The sequence below is a fragment of the Primulina eburnea genome, chromosome 7 (assembly GCF_022965805.1).
Source record: "Primulina eburnea isolate SZY01 chromosome 7, ASM2296580v1, whole genome shotgun sequence".
Lineage (NCBI taxonomy): Eukaryota > Viridiplantae > Streptophyta > Magnoliopsida > Lamiales > Gesneriaceae > Primulina > Primulina eburnea.
In genome coordinates, this window is record NC_133107.1 from 4883239 (window position 1) to 4909617 (window position 26379).

A 26379-nucleotide genomic window follows, 5' to 3' on the forward strand; every position below is an offset into this window, starting at 1 on the left:
TCAGAATAATAAACTATTTATTAGGCTTTCAATTTTTACATGGCAAAAACTTGTGTGAGACGGTCTCACGGGTCGTATTTGTGAGACGGATCATTTATTTGGATCATCCATGAAAAAGTATTACTTTTTATGCTAAAAGTATTACTTTTTATTGTAATATGGGTAGGGTTGACCCGTCTCACGGATTATAACCCGTGAGACGGTCTCACATGAGACTCGCTCTTTTTACAAATTCAATCCCATTTGACAAAGAATACGCAATGTCTCTATAAATATTAAACCATCCATTTCAATTATTTTTTTCCTCAAACATATATTTCAATTTCTACAATGTTCTTGTTTTCTCCTAATGTTATCATATTAACTTAAGTTTTGGAAAATGTGAAACCATTTTGAATGAATTAAACAAGAACAAAACAAGAAATTTGTTTTTATTTTCTTAATCTTTCTGAAAAAGTAAATAATTTTATATATTTTGTAGGGGTGGTAGATTCGGTATTTAAAAAAATTATTTGTCAAGTGCAATATCGAATTTTTCGGTTTTTATTTTTGCATTTTGTAAAAATAATTTTCAATTGGGATTTCAAAAAAGGTATAAGTTAAAAAAAAATTGGTTGTTTGGAGAATACAGCCCATTTTCTATTTTTTTTTATATTTATAAATAGGACCTTTGTTGTATTGTGTATTTACTTATCTGTTTATTTTTCTAGTTTAAATAAATAATATCCTTTTCCTGCGAAAATATTTTTGGGGAATACTTTTTTAGAGGATTTTTAAATTTTAAAAATGTTTGTAAGACGGCCTCACGTATGAAGACGGATTAACAATTTTCATATTTACAGTAAAAAATAATATTTTTGACATAAAAAGTAATGTTTTTGAATTGTGGCCTAAATAAAATATTTTTCTCACAAAATTGACTCGTGAGACCGTCTGACAAGAATTTTTGTGTTAATATTAATATCTTTTATTTTTACTTGAATTAAAATTAAAGTTAAAAGGTAATAACTGTTTGAACTTTGATCAGATAAGTAAGCTGCTTAACTACTTTCAATTGTGAATAAAATAATTGTTCTAACTTTTAAATGAGATTTTAATAAGTGTTTATTTAGAATATGAAAAGACAAATTTATTTATTTCTATAGTTATTTTTCTCGGATTGATTATATATATTTCCCATAATATTTGTAAAAATAATAATAATTTCAAAAATATTCGTCAAATTTTGAAAAGAATGTATACATTCACTAATGTTTGTATATATTTAAATTTGCACTCGCTAACTTCAAAAATTACAAAAATCAACTATCGATGTGTATCCATCTTACAATTATCCCCTTAATATGAGAAGATATTTATAAAATAAATAAAAAAGTAATGATATATATATATATATATAATAAATTTATAATTCTTATAATATAAAAAAATCAATATTATCGTATGTTTTTATATTTTAAACTCCATAGTATGTATATGTGAATTTTAAAATCAGTTGGAACTATTGTAATTTTATTATTATTATAATTATAATTATTAAAGTATACCAACCAACTTCTAAATATAACTTTATTGAGGGAATTTGTTTCCTGAAACAACATTTAAATATTTCAATCATATTTTCATCTATATTTTTAAATTCAATAATATGTTTATCAATATTTTTAAATTTTTAGATGATGACATTAATCCTAATAAATAATTTGAAACTATAAATATGAGGAAAAAAAAATTTAGATAATTATTCCAACTATATAAACATATAACACGTGCAAAATGCCATGTTCGTGAGCTCATGCATATGCTCATTTATAGACTCGCGAACTCGAACTGACCCGCTTATGTGATACGTGAGCTCGAGCTCAAGATCGGCTTGTTTACTATTTGTATCATGTTAATTTAACATTATTTTATAGAGTTACATTATTGGCTTGAGCTCAATTTAATCTTTAACGAGCTCGAATCAAGTTCAAACTCGAACTCTATTGTAATCAGTTCAAAAACAAGGTCTCTTGACAAGCCGAGTTCGAGTCAAACTTATTTAACATGATAAACGAGTTGAGTTATTCATTAACCTAATAATTTCAAAATAATCAGAACTCATATCTCATGATAAAACTCGAATCGAGCATGAACCTATATAAAATTTAAACAAATCGATCTCGAATCTCATATTTTCACGTCAACTTAAATTCTTTTACTACCATACAAAATTCAAAATTGTACTAGTTTTTATATTATTATAAAAAAGAAATAGATATACATGATTCTCTCCAATCAATTTCCCAGAGACCGTAGAAGTTGGAACACACGTCACTTCCATCCCTACGTGTTGGGCAAACCCAGAAAACGTTGAATATGAACATTACAATAAAAATTAGGACATTTCTAGTAAACATAATACAGCAATAGCTTATCTATATACATAAAAAAAAAAAAAAAATGAATGAAATCCAAAATTTTTTATGCCTATTACTCTAATTATTATTAAAATACAAATACAGAATAACCCAAATATGCCACAATAATCAAGTACGGCCATGCAAATGAAATAGATGGGCTGCTGTTACTGTGCCCGTGGCCTCCGGCAACACCACCTCCTACAACTCCCCTTGCTCCTCCACCCCTTCTGCCGCGAGCGGTCTCGGATGTGAGGAGTAGACAGATCATGATTGTGAACACGAGTATGGATTTCACTGTTTTCTGCATATTCTTGATTTCAGAACGTACAGTTCCAAGATCGATTCGTCGGGTTTAATGTCTGATGGATTTTTTGGAATGCAAATTCAGAAGTTGGCGATCGGTATTTATAGAATGGTGGAACGGTCCTAATTCTTACCCAGAAGCATCTTCGAATGTGTGTGTATTGAAAAATAAAGACCCAGTGTCGAAAAAAATAATAATAAAAAAAGAAAGAAATAGACGTCTGGTTATCAATACGTGTGGTTTGTGATATTTCTCTATACGTCAATAATTGGATGTCGTCAAAATTGAACAGACTGGGAAAACGTCAATTAAGTGTTTTTTAATTCACCAAGATCAAATTAAGTTTGAGTAGTAGTTTTGTTATTTTCTCAAAAGTTAAAAAAATTTTGTTGCTAAGTTTTATATAATTATAGTTTTGATTATGTACTTTCAAATCAGTAAAATTTAATAAATATTAAAATTCAACAAACCTCGTAGTTCAGTTCATCGTAATTATCAGAAGACCTTTCGTCTACCTTATGAAGATTTCATGATCTAGTCAAAACATGTCAAATGATATTATCTTCCCTGAAAATGTATTTTAAGACCGTGTGAGCTCACTAAAAATCATCCATTAGGCCATCTCCAGTAGCTTTTCTTGACGCCAAAATAGAGTAGTGCTACAGTGGTGCACCAAATTTGGTGCAACACTGTAGCAATAGCGTTGGGTTTTTTCTTTTTTTTTAAAAATTTTTGTAATTGTTTTTTATTTTAATTTTACTTAAACATTAAATATTATATAATTAGTTTTATAATCTAATTTAATTCTAAAAATGTATTATTTCAAACAATTAATTTTAAAAAAGTGATTTTTAAAAAACTTGGATATTTTAATTTAATACATAATTCATAAAGATAATATTATTATGTTAATAAATAATTTGTGATAAATTAGTTTTAGTATTTAAAATAGTATAAAATATGTCAAGAATATCTTAATTATGTAATTATAAAATAGTATGATAAATTTGTGATATTTTAATTGTTGTGTTTATAAATATTTTGTGAAATAAATTATTTGTTGTTAATAAACTAGAAACGAATCATGCTTTCTAATATTATAAGCACTTTAAATAAAATATAAAAAATTTGATGGCAGAAAAATGTTTTTTTTTTGAGATTTCAGATGTAATTGACATCTTTCAAATATAATATAATAAAATATAATATTAACTAATGTTGGGAGCTTGTTGAAATGTTGATTCTGTGGTTTCATATATTAATTTGCGAATCATTTTGAAGAATTAAATTATTATTATTATTAAAATGTATTTCCACTCAGAAATTCTTTTTTTAAAAAAATTAATTTTAAAAGAACTTTTAAATTAATGTTGTGTAACTTGTAAATTTCAGTTAATCTATAAAGCAAGTGTGTTTTTGGTATTAAATTATTTTTTTTGTAACTAGTATGTTTTTGGTTTTTTGTACGGTTATCCGTCGATTTTCGGTTTAATCTATTAGTTCGTAATTTTTTATTATCTAATTTTTTTTTATGCAAGTGTAAACATGACATCGAACATACCAGCAGATAATTACTTGGGAATAATTTTGAAGATTTCTACTAAATCAAACAATTTAGTTTATATATCATTTAACGTTAAAATAACAAATAAATCGAACTTATTCAACATAAAAACTTTACTGAATCAAAAGTCAAAGTCAAAGTTTGACTCAAAGTCAAGGTCAAGCACACGGCTTGAGGAGTTAGTCCAAGTTCATGTTGCAAATAATTACTTGGGAAATAAAAAATCCATCAACTTTATTCATTGGAGTCTTTAGCCAAAGAGGTAGATAGATGAATTGAGTGTGTCTCATGTAAGACCGTCTCATATTTTTTAATTTATGTTATTGGTCAATCTTATCGATATTCACAGTAAAAAGTAATACTCTTAATATAAAAAGTAATACTCTAACATGGATGATCCAAATAAGAGATCAGTCTCACAAATATGACTCGTGAGACCGTCTCACAAAAATTTTTTCCAGATGAATTTGGGGGGTAAAGTGAAACTTCCCCCTCAATTTTTTTTTTTTTTAAATTGACCCAACAAATAAAATTTAAATAAGATAAAAAATTAAGAATAAAATATTTTTTTTAAAAGGGTGAGATTAGAAAAAATGCTATGCACAATACTTACAAAAGCTTGAAATCAAGAAAAAAGAGAAGCCCTAAATCAAATTTCTCCATCTCTATTCTCAAATTCTAGGAGTTGCAATTGCAATACAATCTTTCATCTATGTAATTGCTTTTTTGGTGGCTTTTTATTGCACCAAATTAAAATTTATTCTTATGATAATCTTTTGGCTTGTTGAAATATTATATTTATATATAAAAGTATGTTCTTCTGTGACTCAAAGGATAATAATATTTTGTACATCCCAAATCGAATTAAATCAATAATTCTTGAACCCTGATAAATTAGCAAAACGACTAATCTAATTATTAAAATAAAGTGTAACCCAAATATGCCACAATTAAGTACGGCCATGCAAATGAAATAGCCGGGCTTCTGTTACTGCCACCGCCGCCGCCGCCGCCGCCGCCGCCCTCCAGCCACACCACCAGCGCGGCCACCTCTACTACTTGAGCCGCCACTGCTGATACTGCCACTGCCTTTGCTTCCGCTAGAACCCCCTGTTGTGCCACCCTTTGCTGCACCTCCTCCCCCGCTGCTGCCGCCACCTCCACCTCCACCTCCGCCGCTAGGAGGAGCGACTACGGATGTGAGGAGGAGACAGATGATTGTTAACACATATATAAACTTTACGACGCTACGCATGTTCTTGATCTCAGAACGTCCTCCACCTTCAAGATCGAGTTGTTGGCTCTCTGATCCGATGATCTTTGATTACAAAAATAGAATAAGCCGAGCGTATTAATTTATAGAATGAATGATCCCAAAATCATGCATCTCGGGAAATATGAAAAATGAAACGTCTGTCTAATTTAATTCCTGTATTTAAAAATCAAGTCAGCTTAGGCAAAAATAAACGTTTATATAGTCAAAAGTTAAGATTATACATTTTGATTTAGGGAACGAATCACTATCACACAGTTTCCTAACGCGGATATCTGACTTTATCAATAGCTGGCGTGACAAAATTAATGTTTTTTAATGAATATTTATCGATCAAAACACAACTCAATAATTTATGAAGTGTTTATTCAATCTACTTCTAACTACGATCCGTTAAATTGATAAAAATATTGAAGACTTCTTAGTTGGAAAATATTTAAATGCGAAACTAGAAAGGAAAGTGGCTCAGTCGAAATTAATTATTATTCTAAAAAAATAGTAAGTTTTGATAGGGATGTGTCCAACCTACCGTGCTTGATTTGGCAAGTGTTGCATGTGGTTCTAAAGAAACAAAAAAGTAAAAGGAAAATATTGTTCCCGTGAAAATCATGTTAACAAATCGACAAATAATGTAACAGTCGATTGCATGCAACCTAGAAATTGCATGGAAATGGCAGATTGTTTATTGAAGTCAATGCTCCAAAGAAAGTACACCGAGTAGAGGGGCTTCGAAAAGTCCAACGCTGTTTTCTCATTAACCACGAATCCAGAGGCGGATTTAGTGTAGGACGAACGGGGGCCAAAAATTTTAAAAATTTTTTTAGTATATATTAATTTTTTTAAACTAAATATATAAACAGATATATATATATGTGGCCCCCCCTAAAATGAAAGATACGTCCATGTATCTCAGTGGCTAAAGCCAATTATAACAATTGCTCCACCCGATTTCGAAACCTGATCACTACAAAAAAACGGACACCATAGCGACGGTTTTGTTAAAACCGTCGTTTTCGGCGACGATTTGGTTAACCCCGTCGCAATATAGCGACGGGTTTGCAAAAACCGTCGCCGCTCAAGATCGGTGACGGTTCTTGTCAAAACCGTCGGTATATAGCGACGGTTCTTAATAAAACCGTCGCTATTTTTCTATATATACCGCCCTTGTCGAACATTTTCTTAAACGATTTCGTCCATATCAGGTAGTTGTTATACTCTTATCAATTTTTTCGGAGTATCGATTTTTTTTATTTTGTACTGACATTGTTTCGTATTTATCTCGTAGATTTGCTCGTCGATGTGATCTTCCATCTGGTTCTTCGTGGGCTGTATTGCTGTAATTAATTAGTTTGTTCCATCTTTTAATATTTTGTTCTTTGTTTTATTGCTGTAATTAATTAGTTTGTAATTTGTTCCACCTGTTTCCAGATTGATTTCCTCACTATTTCCAGTCATCGGCAAAGCTCCCCGGCGTCTTCTTCGGCGAGCCACCGTCCCGGGTCAGGTAACAACTGGATTCAGCTGCGTTTTTGATAATTATTGCTGGAAATAATTGACAGTACTCACTTATTTTCAGAAAGAAGGTAATTCTACATCCTCTTGAACTTATGGATTATTGAATTCATGTTTGATTTATGAGATTTTATTGTGTTATGATGTTAGTTGATTTAAACGCTCAGATTTTATTTATTGTTTCAGGTGTAGTTTTTTTTTCATAAATAGGAAAATCTGGTACAATTGATAAATTCTTTAAGAGGAAGATACCAAATCAATTAGATTCACCCAACTCTACAGCTCAGTCCATAGCCTCGGATGATAATCTTCCACCTGAGGTTGAGTCTCAAAAGTTTAAAAAGGTTGAAAATACCGGGGTTGATCTTAACTTGTTAGAGCGTGATCCAGGATTGCGTCGACAAATATGGTAATACTCTCCCAATGAGCAAGAGGAAATTCGTCGAACTTATCTAAATCTGAAAGCATTTCAGCCAATACTTTCAGAATACCCACTAAACAAAAACAGTCTTCATCCTCGCAGGTTTCAATCGTCCTGGTATGAGCTTGTTCCTTGGTTAGAGTATTCCCTAGAAAAAGATAAAGCTTTCTGCTTTCCATGCTTTATCTTTAACAAGCCATCTGGATGTCCGAAGCAAACTACATTTACAGTTGATGGATTTGATAATTGGAAGAAGGTTCGAAGTGGAAAAACATGCTCTTTCCAATGCCATATTGGAAAAGATAATGTATCATCACCTCATCGTATTGCAGAAAAGGCATGTGATGATTTAATGAACCAACCTCGATGTGAGAACCGAAAACTTGTATATAATTAAATATTGTAGGGAAATTTTAGCACAAGATTTTATCATTAGAATAATATTTGTATATGGGAAATAGTTGTTGGAAAATCTTTTGTTAAGTCAATAATATTACACCAAGGCATGTAAATTTCGAAATTGAGTAAGGAATATACAAGATTTGGGATATCACACAAATTAAAGAATTTAGGCATGATATGGCAAGGGGATTTCGAAAAAACCATCCTAGATTAAATGCCAAATGGTGAGGGTTAGATATTGGGAAGGTAATCATCAAACTTGTACCAAAACCGTTGGATCTAGCCACCATATTTTTTCAAGCCAAATCAAGGGCCATGAGATCAAGAAATCTCACAACTTAGGTAGATGGATTTTCGAAAAATGGCAAGGATATGATAGCCAAAATTGAGAGATTTGAACCAAAATTAGGCATGATTGGGCTACCATATTGAGCTCCACCCTTCTCTCCTATAAATACCACATCAAAGCCTAGCATTCCCTACACTAAAAACTCGAAAAATCCCTTGCTGAATTTCGAAAATTTCAGCAGCAATCCTAGCAAAAACTCTGCCCGAAAATCGTCCCGAAGTTAGTCTAGAAATCGAACCGAAGCGCTGCCCGGACAAGGAGCGAGGAGCGATCTAAATTCCAAAGCCAAGCAGTCACGTTTCTTTAGCAATCAAATACTGTAAGTGGGCTTATTTTTAAACTTAAATTTCGAATCTAAGGTATGCATGTTTTTTGATTTTTACAAGAAAAATAAACAGTCGAGCGCAATCTTCTTTCTACTCATTTTCTTGTATTGTCATACGATTTTAAACGCACTGTGAGGAGTCAACCGTATATGGGTGGGAATCCCAACCAAGACGTACCCTTACGCGGTGGGGGATATAACCGCTATACGGCCTCGCCCCCTTAGAGGAGTAAAAATTAGGGACTGACGTCAGTAAACCATAGAAGGTCGATAAATTGCAGTGCTTGATATGTGTTTATGCATGGGTTACGAAAATTTTATGCAAGTCATGTGGTATTTTCGAAAGCATACATGTTGTCTTTATTGTGCTCGATATTTCCTCCACTTGCTGAGTATTCCCCAAATACTCACCCCCCTTACGACCCTCCCCAGATAAAAACGAGGAACATGTTGAAGAAGAAGAATCCGAGCAGTTTTGGGAATAGTGAACATTCAAGAACTTGGATTAGTTTAAGTTATTTTATTTCAGTGTTTACGTTTCCGCATTTAAAACTCTGTCGTCTTATTTATTTCGGTGATTGTAAAGACAATTGTTACATTTTCAGATTATGATATATAAACTGGTTTCGGTTTAAAATGTACTACGAAAGGCTTGTTGTTTTCAATTGTGTGATTGTCAACGACGCCGGTGTCCATCCCGAGTTTCGGGGCGTGACATTTAAGTGGTATCAGAGCTGCCAGGTTCATAATCCGAGTGGGAAAAAAATTCGAATTTCAAATAAAAAAAAAAAAATTCGGAAATTTTCGGATTTTCGGCCAAACAGCGCCTTAGCGCGCTGCTGCGTTTTTCGCCGATTCCGGCCGTGTCCGGTAGTATTTGTTTCGATCTCCGTCCTGTTCTAGCATTTTCTCGACGAAACGAACAAAAGCCCTCATTCAATTTCAGATTTCGTATTCAGGTAAAGCCGAAATTTCAGATCTAAGAATCTAGGAATAAACCCTAAAACGCCGAAAATATTTTCGTCCCATTGCCCTACCAATCCTACTCCGATTTTAAATTAATTTTACCCAAACGATACGCAATCCATGGGTAACGTTTAGCATCAATCAATTTTGGAATCTGATCAAGAAATCAAAAACGCCCAATTTCGAGGGAGTGGACCGATTTTGAGCGAGTTCCGGCCAAATTAGGCTGTTTTCCGACCGATTCTGGTCATTCCGTCACCGGTTCCGTGACCCTTACCCCGTCGCCGACATACGCCTCTGCTCCGACCGTACTCCGGCGAGTCAACACGGCGAGTCAACTCGGCCGAGTCAACGAGTCAACCCGCCAGCATGTGTTCTTCAAATTTTTTTGTAGAAAACTCCGAATTCGGTTCCGTCAACTGATCTGAAATCCTCTCGATATACCCTTCGAATCCATATGTTCTTATCTAAACTTTTCATTTTTGGAAAATATCTCGAAAAATCTCTTTCAACGCGTTCTCGCAGTGCTTATCGGAGTTTTATGGAATTTTAGTAAGGAAACAATTAGTATTGACCTATATTATTGGGATTGTATTTGTCTGAGATAAGTTGACTTAAGCTTCTGACTTAAGGTGAAATATTTGATTTGGGGACAATAAATTATTTATGGGAAGAAAAAAAACTAGTATGTGAAAATCTGAGATTAAGAGTTATAATGAGTTTTGGATATTCCAATATAGAATTTGATTTTGGGTCGATAGTTAACTATGTGGGCATTATGTTTGGGTTAGTAAAAATGTTAAGCGCTAACTTTAAATATGTAGGACATTGGAAGATTTTGTGAGAAAATATCATCAGGTTAAGGAATTTATATTATTTTGGGATAACAAGCAGGTTACGACCTTACGTAAATAAAATAAGTTATGAGATATTGATGGGTATCAAGGAAAGTATAGTACAGTAAGTTTCGACTTTTATGGTACTAAGAATGATTCAAAGAGAATGACATTCAATTAACTCATTTGTATTAGAGCATGATAGGCTCATGATCTTGATGAAAGTAAGATTTAGTAAAAGAATAATTATTTAAGGTAACGACTAGGTTATAATTTTTGGGATTTAAGTCAATAAACTATAGATTGATACTGAGTTAAGTTTCAATATTCTATATGTGTTTTAAGTTTTGAGATAGTAATCGGGTTAATTTAAAGATAAGATAAAATTAGTATCAATTCGTATATATTCAGTGCCGACTTGATTCAAATCACTTCGGTAGATTCGACGTCATCCTAAGGATGAACTGATTAGCTAAGAACCGTGCAATAGTAGATGGCCAGAGTAAGAATGTCAAACTCTGAACCCCGAACCAAGAAGAAATCAGGTACCATGGTGATAGCAAGGAACATAAATACATTATTTTCTGTGACCCAGACTTGGAAGCCATACTATTGGGAGAAGAAGTTTACCTAGCAATGGTAAATAAAGTGCAAGAAAGAGAGGAGCGGAAGTTGGAAGATATTTCAGTAATACGAAAATTTTCGGACGTTTTTTTTTTCTAGAAAGGCTTCTTGGAATGTTCTCGGACTAAGAAGTAGAGTTTGAGATAAATTTGGTACCAGTGATGCATTAATCTCCAATAAACTGTACCGAATGGCTCCAGATGAACTCAAGGAGCTAAAATAATAACTCCAATAGTTGTTAGACAAAAAATGGATTAAGCCAAATGCATCTCTTTAAGGAGCCCCGGTACTATTTGTAAAGAAGCATTATTAAAGTATGAGATTGTGTATAGATTATAGAGAACTCTATAAGATCACAATCAAGATAAATATATTTTTCCAATCATAGACGGTCTTTTCGATCAACTTAAAGGAGATACAGTCTTCTCCAAGCTTGACCTGAGGACATGCTGTCATCGGCTAAAGGTCAGAGCAGAAGACACCCCAATGTCAGCATTCAGAATAAGGTCATGTAGGATCGAAATCAAGAGAAGGAGTGTCAGTGGATCCAAGGAAGGTAGAGGCGATTACGGAGTGGCCGAGACTGAAGAACGCCACCGATAGCAGAAGCTTCTTGGATTGGCAGGTTACTACCGGAAGTTTGTCGAAAGGTTTTCCTCGATAGCCGTGCCACTGACGAAGCTCACACAGAAGAATTCAAAATTTATCGGGGATGACGGTTGTGAGAAGAGTTCCAGACATTGAAAGAGAAACTCGTATCTACGCCAGTGTTGATCCTACCCGTAGAAAATAAAGATTTCACTATCTACAGTGACGCATCTAAGGATGGTTTAGGATGCGTACTCATGCAGGAGGGAAGAGTGATTGCCTACGCATCAAGGCAGTTGAAACCGCACGAGCAGAACTACCCTACTCAGGATCTCTAGTTGGCAGCAGTGATTTTGCTTTGAACATTTGAAGACGCTTTCTCAACTATGCCAAGTGTGAAATATTCACAGACCACCAAGCCTCAAGTATTTGTTCATTCAAAAAGAATTAAAAATGAGGCAAGAAGGTGGATAGAGTTATTCAAGGACTCTGAGTTGACAATAAGCTACCACGCCAGCAAGACAAATAAGGTTGTCGATGCTTTAAGTCGGAAAAAAAAACATGGGTAAGATAACCATAGCATCACTATCCGTGCAACCATGTCTTCGAGAAACAGCCAAGTTAAATTAGAATCGAGACATAACACTAGAGAAGTTCAAGAACAAGCTAAGGAAATAAATTCGTCAGAATTTCAAGTGGATCCAGACGGAATCCTAGGGATGAGAGGACGATTGTGTGTGCCAGGCATCGACAATATTCGATAAGAAGTGATGTAAGAGACGCATAAGTCAACATCCCAAATCTATACCGTCAGTACAAAGATGTATAGGGATTTGAAAGAAATTTTCTGGCGAAGAAGGATGAAAATAGACGTCGCCGAGTTTATATTTAAGTGACAAGTATGCCAACAAGTGAAAGTCGAGCATAAATGACTGGAAGGACTACTGCGACCGTTAGAATCCTAGAATGGAAATGAGAACATATTTCCATGGATTTCGTTGTATAATTGTCAAAGTCAATATAGAGTCATGACGGGATACGTATAATCGCAGATAGACTCATAAAATATGTGTACTTTCTACTCGTCCAAAGGAATTATAATATTGACAAGTTGACTACTCTATACTTGGATAACATTATGCGGCTACATGGAGTGCCAACAATCATAATGTCTGATATATATCCAAGATTTGTGTCACGTTTGTGGTAGAGCTTTCAAGAAGCCATGAGAACAAAAGTCACTCTTAATACGGCTTGTCGCCCTTAAAATGATGGTCAAACAGAGAGAATGATTCAAATCCTAGAGGGTTTGATAAGGGCATGTGTCATATACTTCAGTAGTAATTGAAGTGAACATATACCCCTGATAGAATTCGCCTACAATAACAATTATCACGTCAATATTGTGATGACTCCATTTGAAGCCTTTACGGAGGGAAGTGTCGATCACCACTTTACTGGGATGAAGTGGGAGAGAAAGCCTTAGTGGGACCCGAGCTAGTACAAATGACTGTGGACAAAGTTAAAATTGTCCGAGAGAAGCTCAAGACCGACATAAGAGCTGGGCAGATCTTAAAAGAAGGTCGGTAGAGTTCAACGTGGGCGAGAAGGCTTATGTGAAAGTCTCGCCTATGAGAGGAGTTATCCGATTAAGTAAGGCCGGGAAGCTGAACCCTCGATATGTTGGACCCTTTGAAATCTGGGAAAAAGTGGGCACGCTAGCATGCAGGCTAGCACTGCCACCAAACATGTCAAGAATCCACAACGTGTTCCACGTGTCCCAACTAAGGAGGTACATTCCAGACCCAAGTCACGTTTTAGAAGTAGAACCACTCTTGACCGAAGGAAACTTGGGAGAAGGACTGAAATACGAATAAGTTCCTATCAGAATCGTGGACACCAAGAAACAAGTCCTCAGGCGACGCATCATTCCCTATGTCAAAGTATAGTGGTCCAACCACACAGAGCGGGAAGCAACTTGGGAAGTTGAAGAAAAGATCCGTAAGGAATATCCCTACCTATTTCCAGACCAAGCCAACTCAAGTTTCGAGGACGAAACTTCTCATAAGGAGGGAGGGATGTGAGAACCGAAAACTTGTATATAATTAAATATTGTAGGGAAATTTTAGCACAAGATTTTATCATTAGAATAATATTTGTATATGGGAAATAGTTGTTGGAAAATCTTTTGTTAAGTCAATAATATTACACCAAGGCATGTAAATTTCGAAATTGAGTAAGGAATATACAAGATTTGGGATATCACACAAATTAAAGAATTTAGGCATGATATGGCAAGGGGATTTCGAAAAAACCATCCTAGATTAAATGCCAAATTGGTGAGGGTTAGATATTGGGGAGGTAATCATCAAACTTGTACCAAAACCGTTGGATCTAGCCACCATATTTTTTCAAGCCAAATCAAGGGCCATGAGATCAAGAAATCTCACAACTTAGGTAGATGGATTTTCGAAAAATGGCAAGGATATGAGAACCAAAATTGAGAGATTTGAACCAAAATTAGGCATGATTGGGCTACCATATTGAGCTCCACCCTTCTCTCCTATAAATACCACATCAAAGCCTAGCATTCCCTACACTAAAAACTCGAAAAATCCCTTGCTGAATTTCGAAAATTTCAGCAGCAATCCTAGCAAAAACTCTGCCCGAAAATCGTCCCGAAGTTAGTCTAGAAATCGAACCGAAGCGCTGCCCGGACAAGGAGCGAGGAGCGATCTAAATTCCAAAGCCAAGCAGTCACGTTTCTTTAGCAATCAAATACTGTAAGTGGGCTTATTTTTAAACTTAAATTTCGAATCTAAGGTATGCATGTTTTTCGATTTTTACAAGAAAAATAAACAGTCGAGCGCAATCTTCTTTCTACTCATTTTCTTGTATTGTCATACGATTTTAAACGCACTGTGAGGAGTCAACCGTATATGGGTGGGAATCCCAACCAAGACGTACCCTTACGCGGTGGGGGATATAACCGCTATACGGCCTCGCCCCCTTAGAGGAGTAAAAATTAGGGACTGACGTCAGTAAACCATAGAAGGTCGATAAATTGCAGTGCTTGATATGTGTTTATGCATGGGTTACGAAAATTTTATGCAAGTCATGTGGTATTTTCGAAAGCATACATGTTGTCTTTATTGTGCTCGATATTTCCCCCACTTGCTGAGTATTCCCCAAATACTCACCCCCCTTACGACCCTTCCCAGATAAAAACGAGGAACATGTTGAAGAAGAAGAATCCGAGCAGTTTTGGGAATAGTGAACATTCAAGAACTTGGATTAGTTTAAGTAATTTTATTTCAGTGTTTACGTTTCCGCATTTAAAACTCTGTCGTCTTATTTATTTCGGTGATTGTAAAGACAATTGTTACATTTTCAGATTATGATATATAAACTGGTTTCGGTTTAAACTGTACTACGAAAGGCTTGTTGTTTTCAATTGTGTGATTGTCAACGACACCGGTGTCCATCCCGAGTTTCGGGGCGTGACACTCGACATATACAAAGATTTTTCGACAAAGTTAGCTCAGAAACAGTTGCAAGAAATCGTCTTCGGTTGAAAGTTGGTATACATGTAGTTCGGTTGCTTGCACTTCAAGGCGTTCCTTTTCGAGGTCATGATGAGAGCTCTAATTCATCTAATCGTGGAAATTTTCTTGAATTTCTTGATATTGTGGCCTTGTATAATGATGAACTTTCATGTGCAATAGAGAAAGCCCCGAAAAATGCCAAGTACACATGCCATGATATTCAAAAGCAAATACTTCACATGTTCTCAATCCGAATGAAAAATATAATTCGTGAAGAAATTGCAGGGAGCAAGTATTGCATAGTCGTCGATGAAGCTCGTGATGAGTCGAAAAGAGAACAATTGTCTATAGTGTTGAGGTTTGTGGACAGAGATGGATGCATACAAGAACGTTTTTTTGGGCTTGTTCATGTGTCAGATACGACAGCTTTGACATTAAAGAATGCTATATATTCTTCTTTGGCACATTACAATTTGGATGTTCAAAATATTAGAGGTCAAGGTTATGATGGTGCTAGCAATATGAGGGGTGAGTTCAATGGATTGCAAGCTTCGATTTTGAAAGATTGTAAGTCGGCTTATTATGTTCATTGCTTTGCCCATAGACTGCAGTTGGCTCTTGTTGGAGCAGCAAAAAATGTAACTCTCATTCATCAGTTTTTCAATAAATTAACTTTCATAGTTAATATTGTTGGTGCTTCGTGCAAGCGTAATGATGAATTGAAGGAAGCTCACACAGATGACATTGCTCACTTGATTTCTATTAATGAACTTGAGACAGGGCGTGGACTTAATCAGTTGTGCACTATACAACGGGCAGCTGACACGCGTTGGAGTTCTCATTTTAGATCTGTGTCGAGCTTGATCAAGATGTTTAGTGCATCATGTACGGTATTGCTCAAAGTTATGGAAGATGGGCTTCCTTCCCAACGAGCAGATGCAACATCTGTTTATGATGAAATAACTTCATTTGATTTTGTATTCATCTTGCATCTTATGAGAGAAATTATGGAGATCACAGATGTTCTTTGTCAGACATTGCAACGTAAGTCTCAAGACATTTTGAATGCAATGGAGCTAGTGTCATCTACAAAAAAATTACTTCAAGAGCTAAGGGATGACAAATGGGATGATTAGCTTGAAAAAGTGAAGTTTTTTGCGTGGCTCGTAATATTGATGTTCCTGATTTTAGTGCTCAATATGTTGATAGGCGAGGTAGAGCTCGTCGTCATCAAGGCAATTTCACCATTGAGCATCATTATCGGGTAGACTTATTTTATGCTACGATAGATTCACAAATGCAAGAAATTAATGTGCGTTTTAATGAAGATGCGGTGGAGTTACTTATGCTTAGTTCTGTCTTAAATCCTCAAAATGCATGTGACTCATTGAGATATCTGGATATATGCAAATTGGTTGAAAAGTTTTATCCACAAGATTTTACTAGTGACGAAAAAGAGCGACTAGAGATGCAGTTGAAGCATTATGAGCATAATGTAGTTATAGGGCTATACTACAAAAGTCTTTCAACTCTTTCTGAGTTGTGTCAATGGTTGGTGAAGACTAAAAAAGCTGATATATACGACCTTGTTTTTAGAGTGATCGTGCTTGTGTTGACTCTTCCAGTTTCTACAGCTACTACAGAACGATCATTCTCAGCTATGAATATCGTCAAAACTCGGCTTCGGAGCAAAATGGAGGATGCTTTTCTCTCGGATGCATTGATGATATTTATTGAAAGAGAAATTGCTAAAAATATTTGTATTGATACTATCATTGAAGATTTTGAAAACTTTAAGGAACGTCGAATTCCTTTTAGTTAGAAATACTTTTGTTAAAAAACATACGGTTGATGTTTTGTTCAATATAACCCGTAGAATTTTTGTCTTTTCCATTCTAAATTTTTGTTTGTCTTTTGTAAGCGGCCTCCCAATGTCAAAATCCTAGATCCGCCCCTGCACGAATCTAAACGCCAATTACCATGAAGTTTGAAGATTTAATTCTGTTGTATTCTCTACTCAAGAATCCAGACTTTGACTTGACCTGTTCTTCAATCGCAAGCGACCCAACTACTCCACAATACAGTGCAGTTTCTCTCGAGTTCTTACGGTTCTTTTCCGAGTGATCGGCTCTGTTTTCGTTGTCCAAAGATTTCAACTTTGTGGTTTATTTGTAAATTCTGTATGTGAGTTGTTGTACCCAAATTCTTGATCTTTTGAAGCATATTGAGTTCATCTGTCCCATTCAAAGTTTATTGCAAACACTACTATTCCATTCTTGAACACCGCATTTGTCCCCCTTCACTACTTTACCAAGACTGGAATTTTTTTTTTCTGGTGATGGAATAAATAAAGACTCGATCTCTATTTGGTTTTCCGCGAACAATGAAGTTTCTAGTGCGCGTAACTGAAGCAAGAAACCTACCGGCAATGGACCCAAATGGGTGCAGACGTGCAGTGATCCGTATGTGAAACTACAGTTAGGGAAGCAGAGGTACAGGAGCAAAGTTATCAAGAAATGCTTGAACCCATCGTGGTGCGAGGAATTTTACAGTTGATGACTTGAAAGAAGTGCTTCTTATATCTGTTTTTGACGAAGACATGTTCTTCAATGATGATTTTATTGGGGAGGTCGAGTTGCCCATTTCTTGGGTTTTTGAAGCCAAGGACAAGTCCCTTGGCACTATTTGGTTCTCCTTGCAGCCTAAGGATAGAAAGGCCAAAAACATACATTGTCGTATGGATTTAGCTTAATGTTTTTCCCCTCTAAATGGGCATTGTTGATTATGTACTTTCGGATAACTTCTGATGAAATTTCGAATTTTTGAATTAAGGTTGCTAAAATAGTTGTTCAAATTAGGATATGTTTGGTTGATTAATAGGTCAATGGAGAGATTGGCATGTTGAGTGATATACTAGTTTACTTTCCAGATTTTATTTATTTATGATGGATGATGGAGTGCTTGTTCATAAATAAAAAAATGTGATGCTTAGTAGAAGTTCCGATTTAGTTCATCAGCTGATAATTGACAAGTGGTCTATTCTTATAAATAGGTGAAATTCTTCTCACTGTGTGTGTGTCGGATAACAACTCATTATTGGATGTGCCACAATTCGGTGTTTCTGTAAACTTGAACTCGCCAGGAAAGTCTGTAGATTCTCTAGGCTCGCCAAGGAAGTCTTCTCCTCTTAGACCATCTTCTCCTATGAGGTTAGAAGAATCTGTCTCGTCTAGAGAGGAAAAATTATATGAATTGCTCAAATGTTTAATAAAAATGTGGACTCAATGTCCGTCGCTACTGCTGATGCAACTGATGCAACAGAGTTAACCCAAGGTGTGAATTCTGTGGTGTTGGAGACAAGTCGCTTGAAGAAAAATCGTCATCAGTTGATTTTGAAGAATTGATGAAAGATATGGAGATGAAGGACCGAGGAGGCGAAGTTCCGAGTAGCTTATATGGAGGGATAGTTGTGGACCAACTCTATGGAATAAGGCCACAAGAGCTGAACTCAATACTCTTTTCACCTGATTCGAACTTTTTGAAGTCTTCGTCGGACGTACAAGGTTCAACTGATTTGGTAATAGGACCCTGGAAATTTGAGAATGAAGGTGAAAGCCTTAAAAAGCGGTTTCCTATACTAAAGCTCAGAGTAAATTGATTAAAGCTTTGAAAGCTATAGAAGAGCAAACATAATTGAAAGCTGACTCAAAGGCATTTGCTGTTTTAGCCTGTGTGAGCACTCCAGATGCTCCATATGGGAAAACTTTTAGGGTAGAAGTGCTTTACTGCATTGCTCCGGGGCTAGAGCAACCATCCGGGGAACAATCATATCGGTTGGTAATTTCTTGGCTGGTTAACTTTTTGTCAAGCACAGTGATGAAAGGTATGATTGAAGGCGGAGCGAGACAAGGCATAAAGGACAGCTTTGAGCAATATCAGAAGTTGCTTTCCCAGAATGTAAACCCAGTTGACATTAAAGCTATCGGGTCCGAGAAAGATCAACTTTTGGCTATACTCTTCAGGTTGAGAGCCAGTCCGACTGGAAATTGACTGGTTCAGTATTTTGCGAATTTCAGTCTTCTCGACTATTTTCGCAGGGTTATATGTTCTTGTGCATATATGGCTGGACATGAATATGTGCTAGTGGGACGGTTGATTGCTCACAGTTGCCTTAATTGAAGGAAGCAGTTTTGCAGCTGTTGACGCGAGCGGGTTCTCGGTTCCTTATGTGGTATTCACTTGCAATGGGAAAATGAGAACCAGCTCTATCAAGCTCCAGAAATCTGACCCTCTTTGGAACGGTAAATTTTGGATCCTTTTGTTTCATTGGTTGCTAATTGTGCGGTATGTTTCTTTCTAAGCTTGAGATGTATTTTGCTCTTATTTTGTGGTGTCTTGCGCATAAATTTCTGAACTTGATGCGATGGATGAGCCTCCATCTGTGTTGGAAGTGGAAGTTTTCGATTTTGATGGGCCGTTGGATGAAGCTATATCACTGAGATTGATTTCTTGAAATCTAATATTTCAGATTTATCTGATGTATGGATCACTCTTCCAGGAGAGTTAGCTCAAGCGTGCTAGTCAAAACTACACTTAAGAATTTTCTTGAACGATTCTAGAGCTAGCAATGTCGTGAAAGATTATATAACTAAGATGGAAAAGGAGGTCGGAAAAAAGGTAAAATTATTTCCATCTTATGGATTCACTTCACAGTCAAATTACATATTTATTTCTCTCGTTAATTGGTGCATGAATTGTTTGCAGATAAGAGTTCGTTCTCCTCAAACAAATTCAGCATTCCAAAAGCTTTTTAGAGACTTCCCTCCGAGGAGTTTCTCATCAATGACTTTCCTTTATGACTGAAATAAAGGCGAGCTTTGAACTTTTTGCACCACCATTTATTTATGTTTTCGTTTAGATCAGATCGACTTTCTCTGCTACAAGAATTGATACTCCATGCAGTTCATACTTGCTTCGCCTGTGTGTTTTGAGATGTTAAAAGTTTTCATTCATCACTTCTATACTAGTTTCTTTAGGGAGTTGTTCAGAGGGGGTGTAATTGAATTGATCAAAAGATCATGGAACGAGCCGGCATGCGTCAATTACTCTCACACCCTCTGGGATTAATCTGAAAATTCTAATGTTTATCATAGAGAACTATATTGCAAATTCGATAAACATGTATCCCGTTACATAGGAGAAGTGAGCAGCACTCAGCAGAAGTCTGCGCTTCCGGATAGAAATGGTTGGCTGATAGAAGAGGCCATGACTCTCCACGGTTTTCCTCTTGACGATTAGGATTGCTAACTAACTACACGAAGTATCTTTGGCTCGAGCTCGAAAATAACAAAAATTACTGTTAATAATTTATAATTAATCTGATACCAAAATCTCAAGTTTAACTTGTCTAAACAAAATAAAGAAATTTATGGCCAAATCCGCCCAAATCGAAATGATTTTTTTAATCACATGGGCTTGTATGGCAAGCATTATTTGAGATATAATAGATTGATATATTAATTTCAAACTACAATTATATTAGATATATTTGAAATCCACGGTGATTAGTATTGAAATTACATAAATGTGGATTTCAGTCCAAACTGCTACTTTAATTTTTTAAATACAAAATTTTAATTTTTTTTTTTTTTTTTAAAAATTGAGTTGGAATATTTCTGGAACTCAAATATTATTTTGTCCGACTCCGACCACTAACGGCCCTGAGTATTTTGGATCGATAATTGATTGTACGAGAAAGATTCGGTTTGGTGAGGGCCGACATGGGTATCTTAGGCCCACACCACCAATTTTCTCCATTAAAATTCCTCATTGGACATATGGTGCCAACCAACTACCCAATTTCATTTTTCTAAATAATATTCCCTTTCATTATTTAAAATATTCTTTCTGAATAAACTTCTATAAATTAAATTTAAATTATTTTAAGACAATGAAATTTATATATAATAAGATGTGAATAAATTATTTTCTTAAAAAAATTCAGATTGTATGTCTTATGAGGACGGTCTACTGAAACTATATAATGAGACGGAATCGATCCATCAAACGATCACATTTGGTTGAGTAGTGGTGACCCAAAAATTACCAAAACGAAGTTATTATCAAGAATTTACTTGTCTCCTAAAGAATGATGGCAAAAACTGTGTGATATGATTTCACGGATCATATTTTGTGAGACATATATTTTATTTGAATCATCTATGAAAAATTATTACTTTTTATGCTAAGAGTATTACTTTTTATTATGAATATCAGTAGGGTTGATCCGTCTCACAGATAAAGATTCGTGAGATCGTCTCACAAGAGATCTACTTAACAATGATTTCATTTAAAATTAAACTTGACACACACAATGATAGGCATATCATTATGAGCAGAATGATGGGTTCATTCTCATCAAATTGCTCTTCTCTAACATGCATGTTCTGTGATCATAATCCATCCACAAGTAACTTTTCTATCTGTAATACGTTTCAAACTCTTACAAAACGATGATTTCTCGGGTCAAAATCTTAAAACCACTTCTTGAAAATTAAGATGAAACCATATTTTATTCAGAAAAAAGCAAAGGGGGACAAGTAACATCCTAAATTGAGCACAAGTCGAGACATGACAGACGGAATTAAGCCACGCCCACGCGTGTAAGCGCACTAAGAAGAAGAGTGGGAAAATTGGGTGGGCGATGCTTTGGCCTCCAAAACCACCAACATGTACACACAAGCAAATCACCAGATCTCAACTCCGACCAGTCCTTTCAAGATTCTCTGTGTCCAACACAAATCAAACGGTACAGGACAAGACACGTGGGGAGATCGATTGAACCATGACCACGATCATCCTTCCTAGTGGTGGAAACTATGATCAGAATAGTGCCACTCCGGGATCTTCCTATTCTAATGGTGGTGGGAGCAGACAGATAAAGTGATCCCATAAACATAAATCTAAAAACTTCCATGTTAATTTTTTAAGAAATAAATAAACTGAAAGAGAAAGAAGTTTAATCTTTTACGCAATTTGTTCACTTTCAGAGTGTATATACGTATGTGAAGTTATGATATTGAAATCTCAATGGCCCACTTCTTGGAACAATACACTTTCCAAGAAATGGTGGGGTTTGCCCACTTGCAATGCATGCTGGTGTGGGTGAATAAGAATCTTAGGAATAAAAAAGGTTGATAAATATGTATTATGTATGTATACGTAGTTAAAAAGTAGGTTTCATAGTTATATTTCAATGGAGGAAGGCAACTGCCCGTCTGGTTCGATCCAATATTCTAGAAAGATACTGATCTTTTCTTCGTCTTTTTCTACATTCAAGTATGTTATCATTATCTTTCACTTTGATGCATTACAATGTTGACTAAGCCCACAATTAATAAGTATCCACTCATTTGTCATTTGTGTCGTATGTTTTCAGTGGTAGGCCTTTTCTTGATCTCAAACAAGATGACCACATAAATAATTAGCCACGCCTTACTCATTTCCTCCTCCTCCTTTGTCGAATCTGTTTACGGTATTGTTACATGCTTGAAGGTAGGATTATTTGCTTTATTTTTTCGATGCTTATAATTCTGATGATCTCTCCTCTTCCATAATGAACTGTGAAAGCTGAAGCCACTTTATATGTATTTATATGTTATGTTTTTTGTTTACTTGAAAGTAAATTACAATGGTCATGAAGATACTTTGTGAATTTAATAACACGATTCCAAGAGTATGGGCAAAGGGAAATTCTCAACTCTGTATTGGAAATTTGTCGAGTATGCTCACCGATGTCCAAAATCTAGTACCAAATTTAGCTAAAATCCCATGTGTCAGGCTACTGAAACATGGTGCTTTACTTTGCTTCACAGTTTTCTGGTCCAAACGCGAGGTTTTCACAATGCTTAGCTTCTTTGCATAGTTTTCATTTTTTATTCTGTTCCCTTGATACGTGGAAAAGTAACGCATCAAAACTGATGGTGCACTATGAGCCATAATTCTATGGTCTTTATGTAAAGATCCCAAGTACCCACAAACTAAAGGCGAAAAATTTTCATGCAGTCAATAGATTGTGATATGAATATGTCTAGGCACGTAGTGTGTTTTCAGGATTAGGATCTTCGTAGAAAATTGCTTCTCCTACCCAGTCCACGTGCAAATATGCGCCGAATTATTCTGTGCGAGTTTGATCCTATAGAATTAGAATTCTTGGAAAAAGTATGCTTTTCCTTTCTGATTTTTTCTTGTGATGCAGATAAGAGGGAGTACCTGTTCTATTTAACTTCTTCCTCGATACCTAATCAGTGGTGAAAATGTGGTTTTATTTTGTTTGTTTTTTTTTTTCGTAATGAACAAAGTCATAAAGAAAAATCATAAAAGGGCTGGCTTCGATTTGTTTCTTAGAGTTCACTTTCTGCCTGTGCACCAATTCATTTTACGAGTCATGATTTTCTTGAAGGGATAGGTACAAGTTCTATGAGTTTTTGGACTGAAACTTTCATCGCAATCGTGTAATAACTGTTGCGAAAATGAAGTTTATGAAACTGGGGAACCGGCCAGACACCTTCACCACAGAGGAGGCTACAAGGTAAGCAAGATTTTTCTGATGCAGTTGTTTACTGATCATGATAACAAGATGGCACTTGACTGGGGATCGCCATTTTCAGGACCGTTATATCTGATGTACCAAGCGACCTCACCATTAAAATAAACAATATCAGCTATCTTCTCCACAAGGTAAATTTTGTTGGTGGTAAAAATGTGGATCATTCAAAACCAACAAAGATCGCTTGTATAATACTTGTTTCTGGCGTGCCTAGCTACAGTATCCTCTTCTTCCAAAGTGTGGGCTACTGCAACGACTCATCTCAGATTCTGAAGATTCGAGCAATGCAATGTTGAACCTACACGATATTCCCGGAGGAGAGGAGGCTTTTGAGCTGTGTGCCAAGTATTGCTATGGAATCACAATTAACCTCAGTGCCCGCAATTTTGCATCAGCCTTTTGTGCTGCCAAGTACCTTGGAATGACCGAGAAAGTCGAAACTGGGAACTTTGTCATGAAATTGGAGGCTTTTCTCTCATCTTGCATTCTTGAGGGGTGGAAGGACTCGGTTGTGACTCTTCAGAATACTAGAGGGATATACGAGTGGTCAGAAAGTCTCGGTCTCGTTCGAAAATGCATTGAATCCATTGTTGACAAGATACTAACACCTACGCACAAGGTAAGAATCTATACTCAGTATCTGGTGTGAGTGTGACTACGCATAAAAATTTGATTTGGATGAAGCCCTCTTCAGGTTTCATGGTCTTATACATATACCAGACCAGGATACGAAAAAAACCGTCGAGAGTCTGTGCCGAAAGATTGGTGGACAGAGGACATATCATTCCTTGATGTAGACATTTTCAGATGCATAGTTATGGCTATAAAATCAACAAATATGCTGCAGCCACAGCTAATTGGTGAGTCTTTACATGTCTATGCGTGTCGGTGGCTGCCAGAAATCACTAATACAGGACTGAACGAAGGGTCCACGTCTCAAGCAGAAGATCAGGATTCTCCGGACAGGAAGCAGAGAATTCTTGAGACCATTGTCAGCCTGATTCCAGCAGATAAAGGGTCTGTCTCGGTTAAGTTCTTGCTAAGACTTGTTAGCATCTCGAATTTTCTTGGAGTGTCTCCAGTGACGAAAACAGAACTTTTGAGGCTTTCAGGTTTGCAACTCGAGGATGCAGCGTTGGATGACTTGCTGCTCCCTAATCGAGTCTCCACTGATCAAACTTCATATGACGTCGAATTGGTTCAGACCGTATTAGAGAGTTTTTTGAGGCAATGGAAAAGACAAACGCCTACAGATGAAAGCTTGTCACAAAGATCGATTAATAATGTTGGGAAGCTCATTGATTCATACCTGCAAGTGGTTTCAAAGGATGCCAACCTGTCGGTTCAGAAAATGACGTCATTAGCTGAAACACTGCCAGGAATTGCACGTACAGATCACGATAATCTGTACAAGGCGATCAACATTTATCTCAAGGTACTGTTCTAATGGTGTGATGCATAGATTTCAATCAATAATTTTCTCGCAAAAGTGCATATTTATCTATGCCAAAGGCTATAAGATCTACAAAGTTAAAACTCAAATATTTTTTTTACTATAGAACAAATCAAAATATCTCTCTGCGACATTGTATCATCTACAAATGATATAGGTAATTGTAGATACCCAATATCCGTCTTAACCATTATTCCAACCTGCAATCCATGAAAATCGATCACATGGTCTCAACCATAACGCCCCGTCTATAGTTATTAGCAACAATAAAACTCATATTTTTTCGATTTTAGATTAGTCTATTCATCATGCTTTGATTGATTTACTGTACAGACAGCCACCACACTATTATCGATTGTTATTGCCCAATTTTTTTCAATTTAAAAATGTATAAGCATTTCCTAATCTACTGCATTCTGATTTCAAGTGTTCATTCGATAAATTCTTGCTTATAAACTTGACCACAGGAGCATCCTGATCTGAGCAAAATGGATAAGAAGCACCTCTGCCGGATTCTTGACTGCCAAAACTTGTCACCAGAAGTACGTTCACATGCAGTGAAAAACGAAAGATTGCCTTTGAGAACTGTAGTGCAACTTCTCTTCTTCGAACAAGAGAAAGGCAACACTACGTCAAATATAAAACACAGATCATCAGATCAAACCTCAGTTGTCAGAGATGATATGAACAAATTAAAATTAAGTATAGATGATCATCAATTGAGTAAAGGAAAGGATCGTAGAAATTATGATGACAAGTTCCAACTAAGACCAGAACTAAGCTTTAAAATAAGGGAAAGTAAGCTACAAGAAATGAGAACGGGAAGGGAAATCAGAGATGAAGGGATATCTGAAATTCAGCATTCGAATTTGAATCCTCGTGAGAAAGCTCGAGAAAGAAGAATCTCGGGGAAACCTCACAGCAGCAAAGGCAGAGAACGATAGCACACAAGAATCAGCATAGAGAAATCCAGTCGAAAAAGCTCGAGTAAGGAGACTCTCAGCAAACTTAGAGCAAAGGCAGAGAAACATAACACACCAAGAATCTATATAATCCATGTTGATAATTTTGTTGCTTGACAGGCAGAAGGGATCATTCTGAGTTCCGCGTCTGAAATTGTAAAAAAAACACCACATGTTACCCCATTAAAGTACAAATCTATTCATAATTCCTGTTAATTGTCCACCGTGATGTTCTTGATTTTTCT

The 26379-nt window shown here is 35.8% G+C and overlaps 3 protein-coding genes and 1 pseudogene across 12 annotated transcripts; all 4 read left to right on the plus strand.

The window, feature by feature from the left end:
• The first annotated feature begins 6213 nt into the window (after positions 1-6213).
• On the plus strand, positions 6214-16247 carry LOC140837432 (uncharacterized). The gene is made up of 7 exons (XM_073203593.1): positions 6214-6251; positions 6829-6879; positions 6972-7047; positions 7120-7126; positions 7266-7464; positions 7579-7844; positions 15160-16247. The coding sequence occupies exons 1-7, from the start codon at positions 6214-6216 to the stop codon at positions 16245-16247; spliced, it is 1725 nt and encodes a 574-aa protein (XP_073059694.1).
• Positions 16248-16408: 161 nt separating this feature from the next.
• On the plus strand, positions 16409-16933 carry LOC140837435 (uncharacterized). Its single transcript, XM_073203595.1, has one exon. It carries the CDS (start codon positions 16409-16411, stop codon positions 16931-16933), a length of 525 nt encoding a protein of 174 aa, XP_073059696.1.
• A 561-nt stretch (positions 16934-17494) lies between these two features.
• On the plus strand, positions 17495-20033 carry LOC140837437 (C2 and GRAM domain-containing protein At1g03370-like; annotated as a pseudogene).
• A 2274-nt stretch (positions 20034-22307) lies between these two features.
• LOC140836831 (BTB/POZ domain-containing protein At5g47800-like) lies at positions 22308-26357 on the plus strand. Of its 10 annotated transcripts, XM_073202660.1 has the most exons (8): positions 22308-22449; positions 22550-22665; positions 23369-23420; positions 23573-23701; positions 23781-23850; positions 23934-24338; positions 24414-25154; positions 25640-26357. In XM_073202660.1, exons 4-8 carry the CDS (start codon positions 23643-23645, stop codon positions 26114-26116), a joined length of 1752 nt encoding a protein of 583 aa, XP_073058761.1. In that variant the 5' UTR covers positions 22308-22449; positions 22550-22665; positions 23369-23420; positions 23573-23642; the 3' UTR covers positions 26117-26357. The 10 variants fall into 10 exon arrangements, with proteins under 10 accessions (XP_073058761.1, XP_073058758.1, XP_073058759.1 ...); XM_073202657.1 differs by having other exon boundaries at positions 22550-23420; XM_073202658.1 differs by having other exon boundaries at positions 22550-23420; positions 23579-23701.
• Positions 26358-26379: the final 22 nt, after the last annotated feature.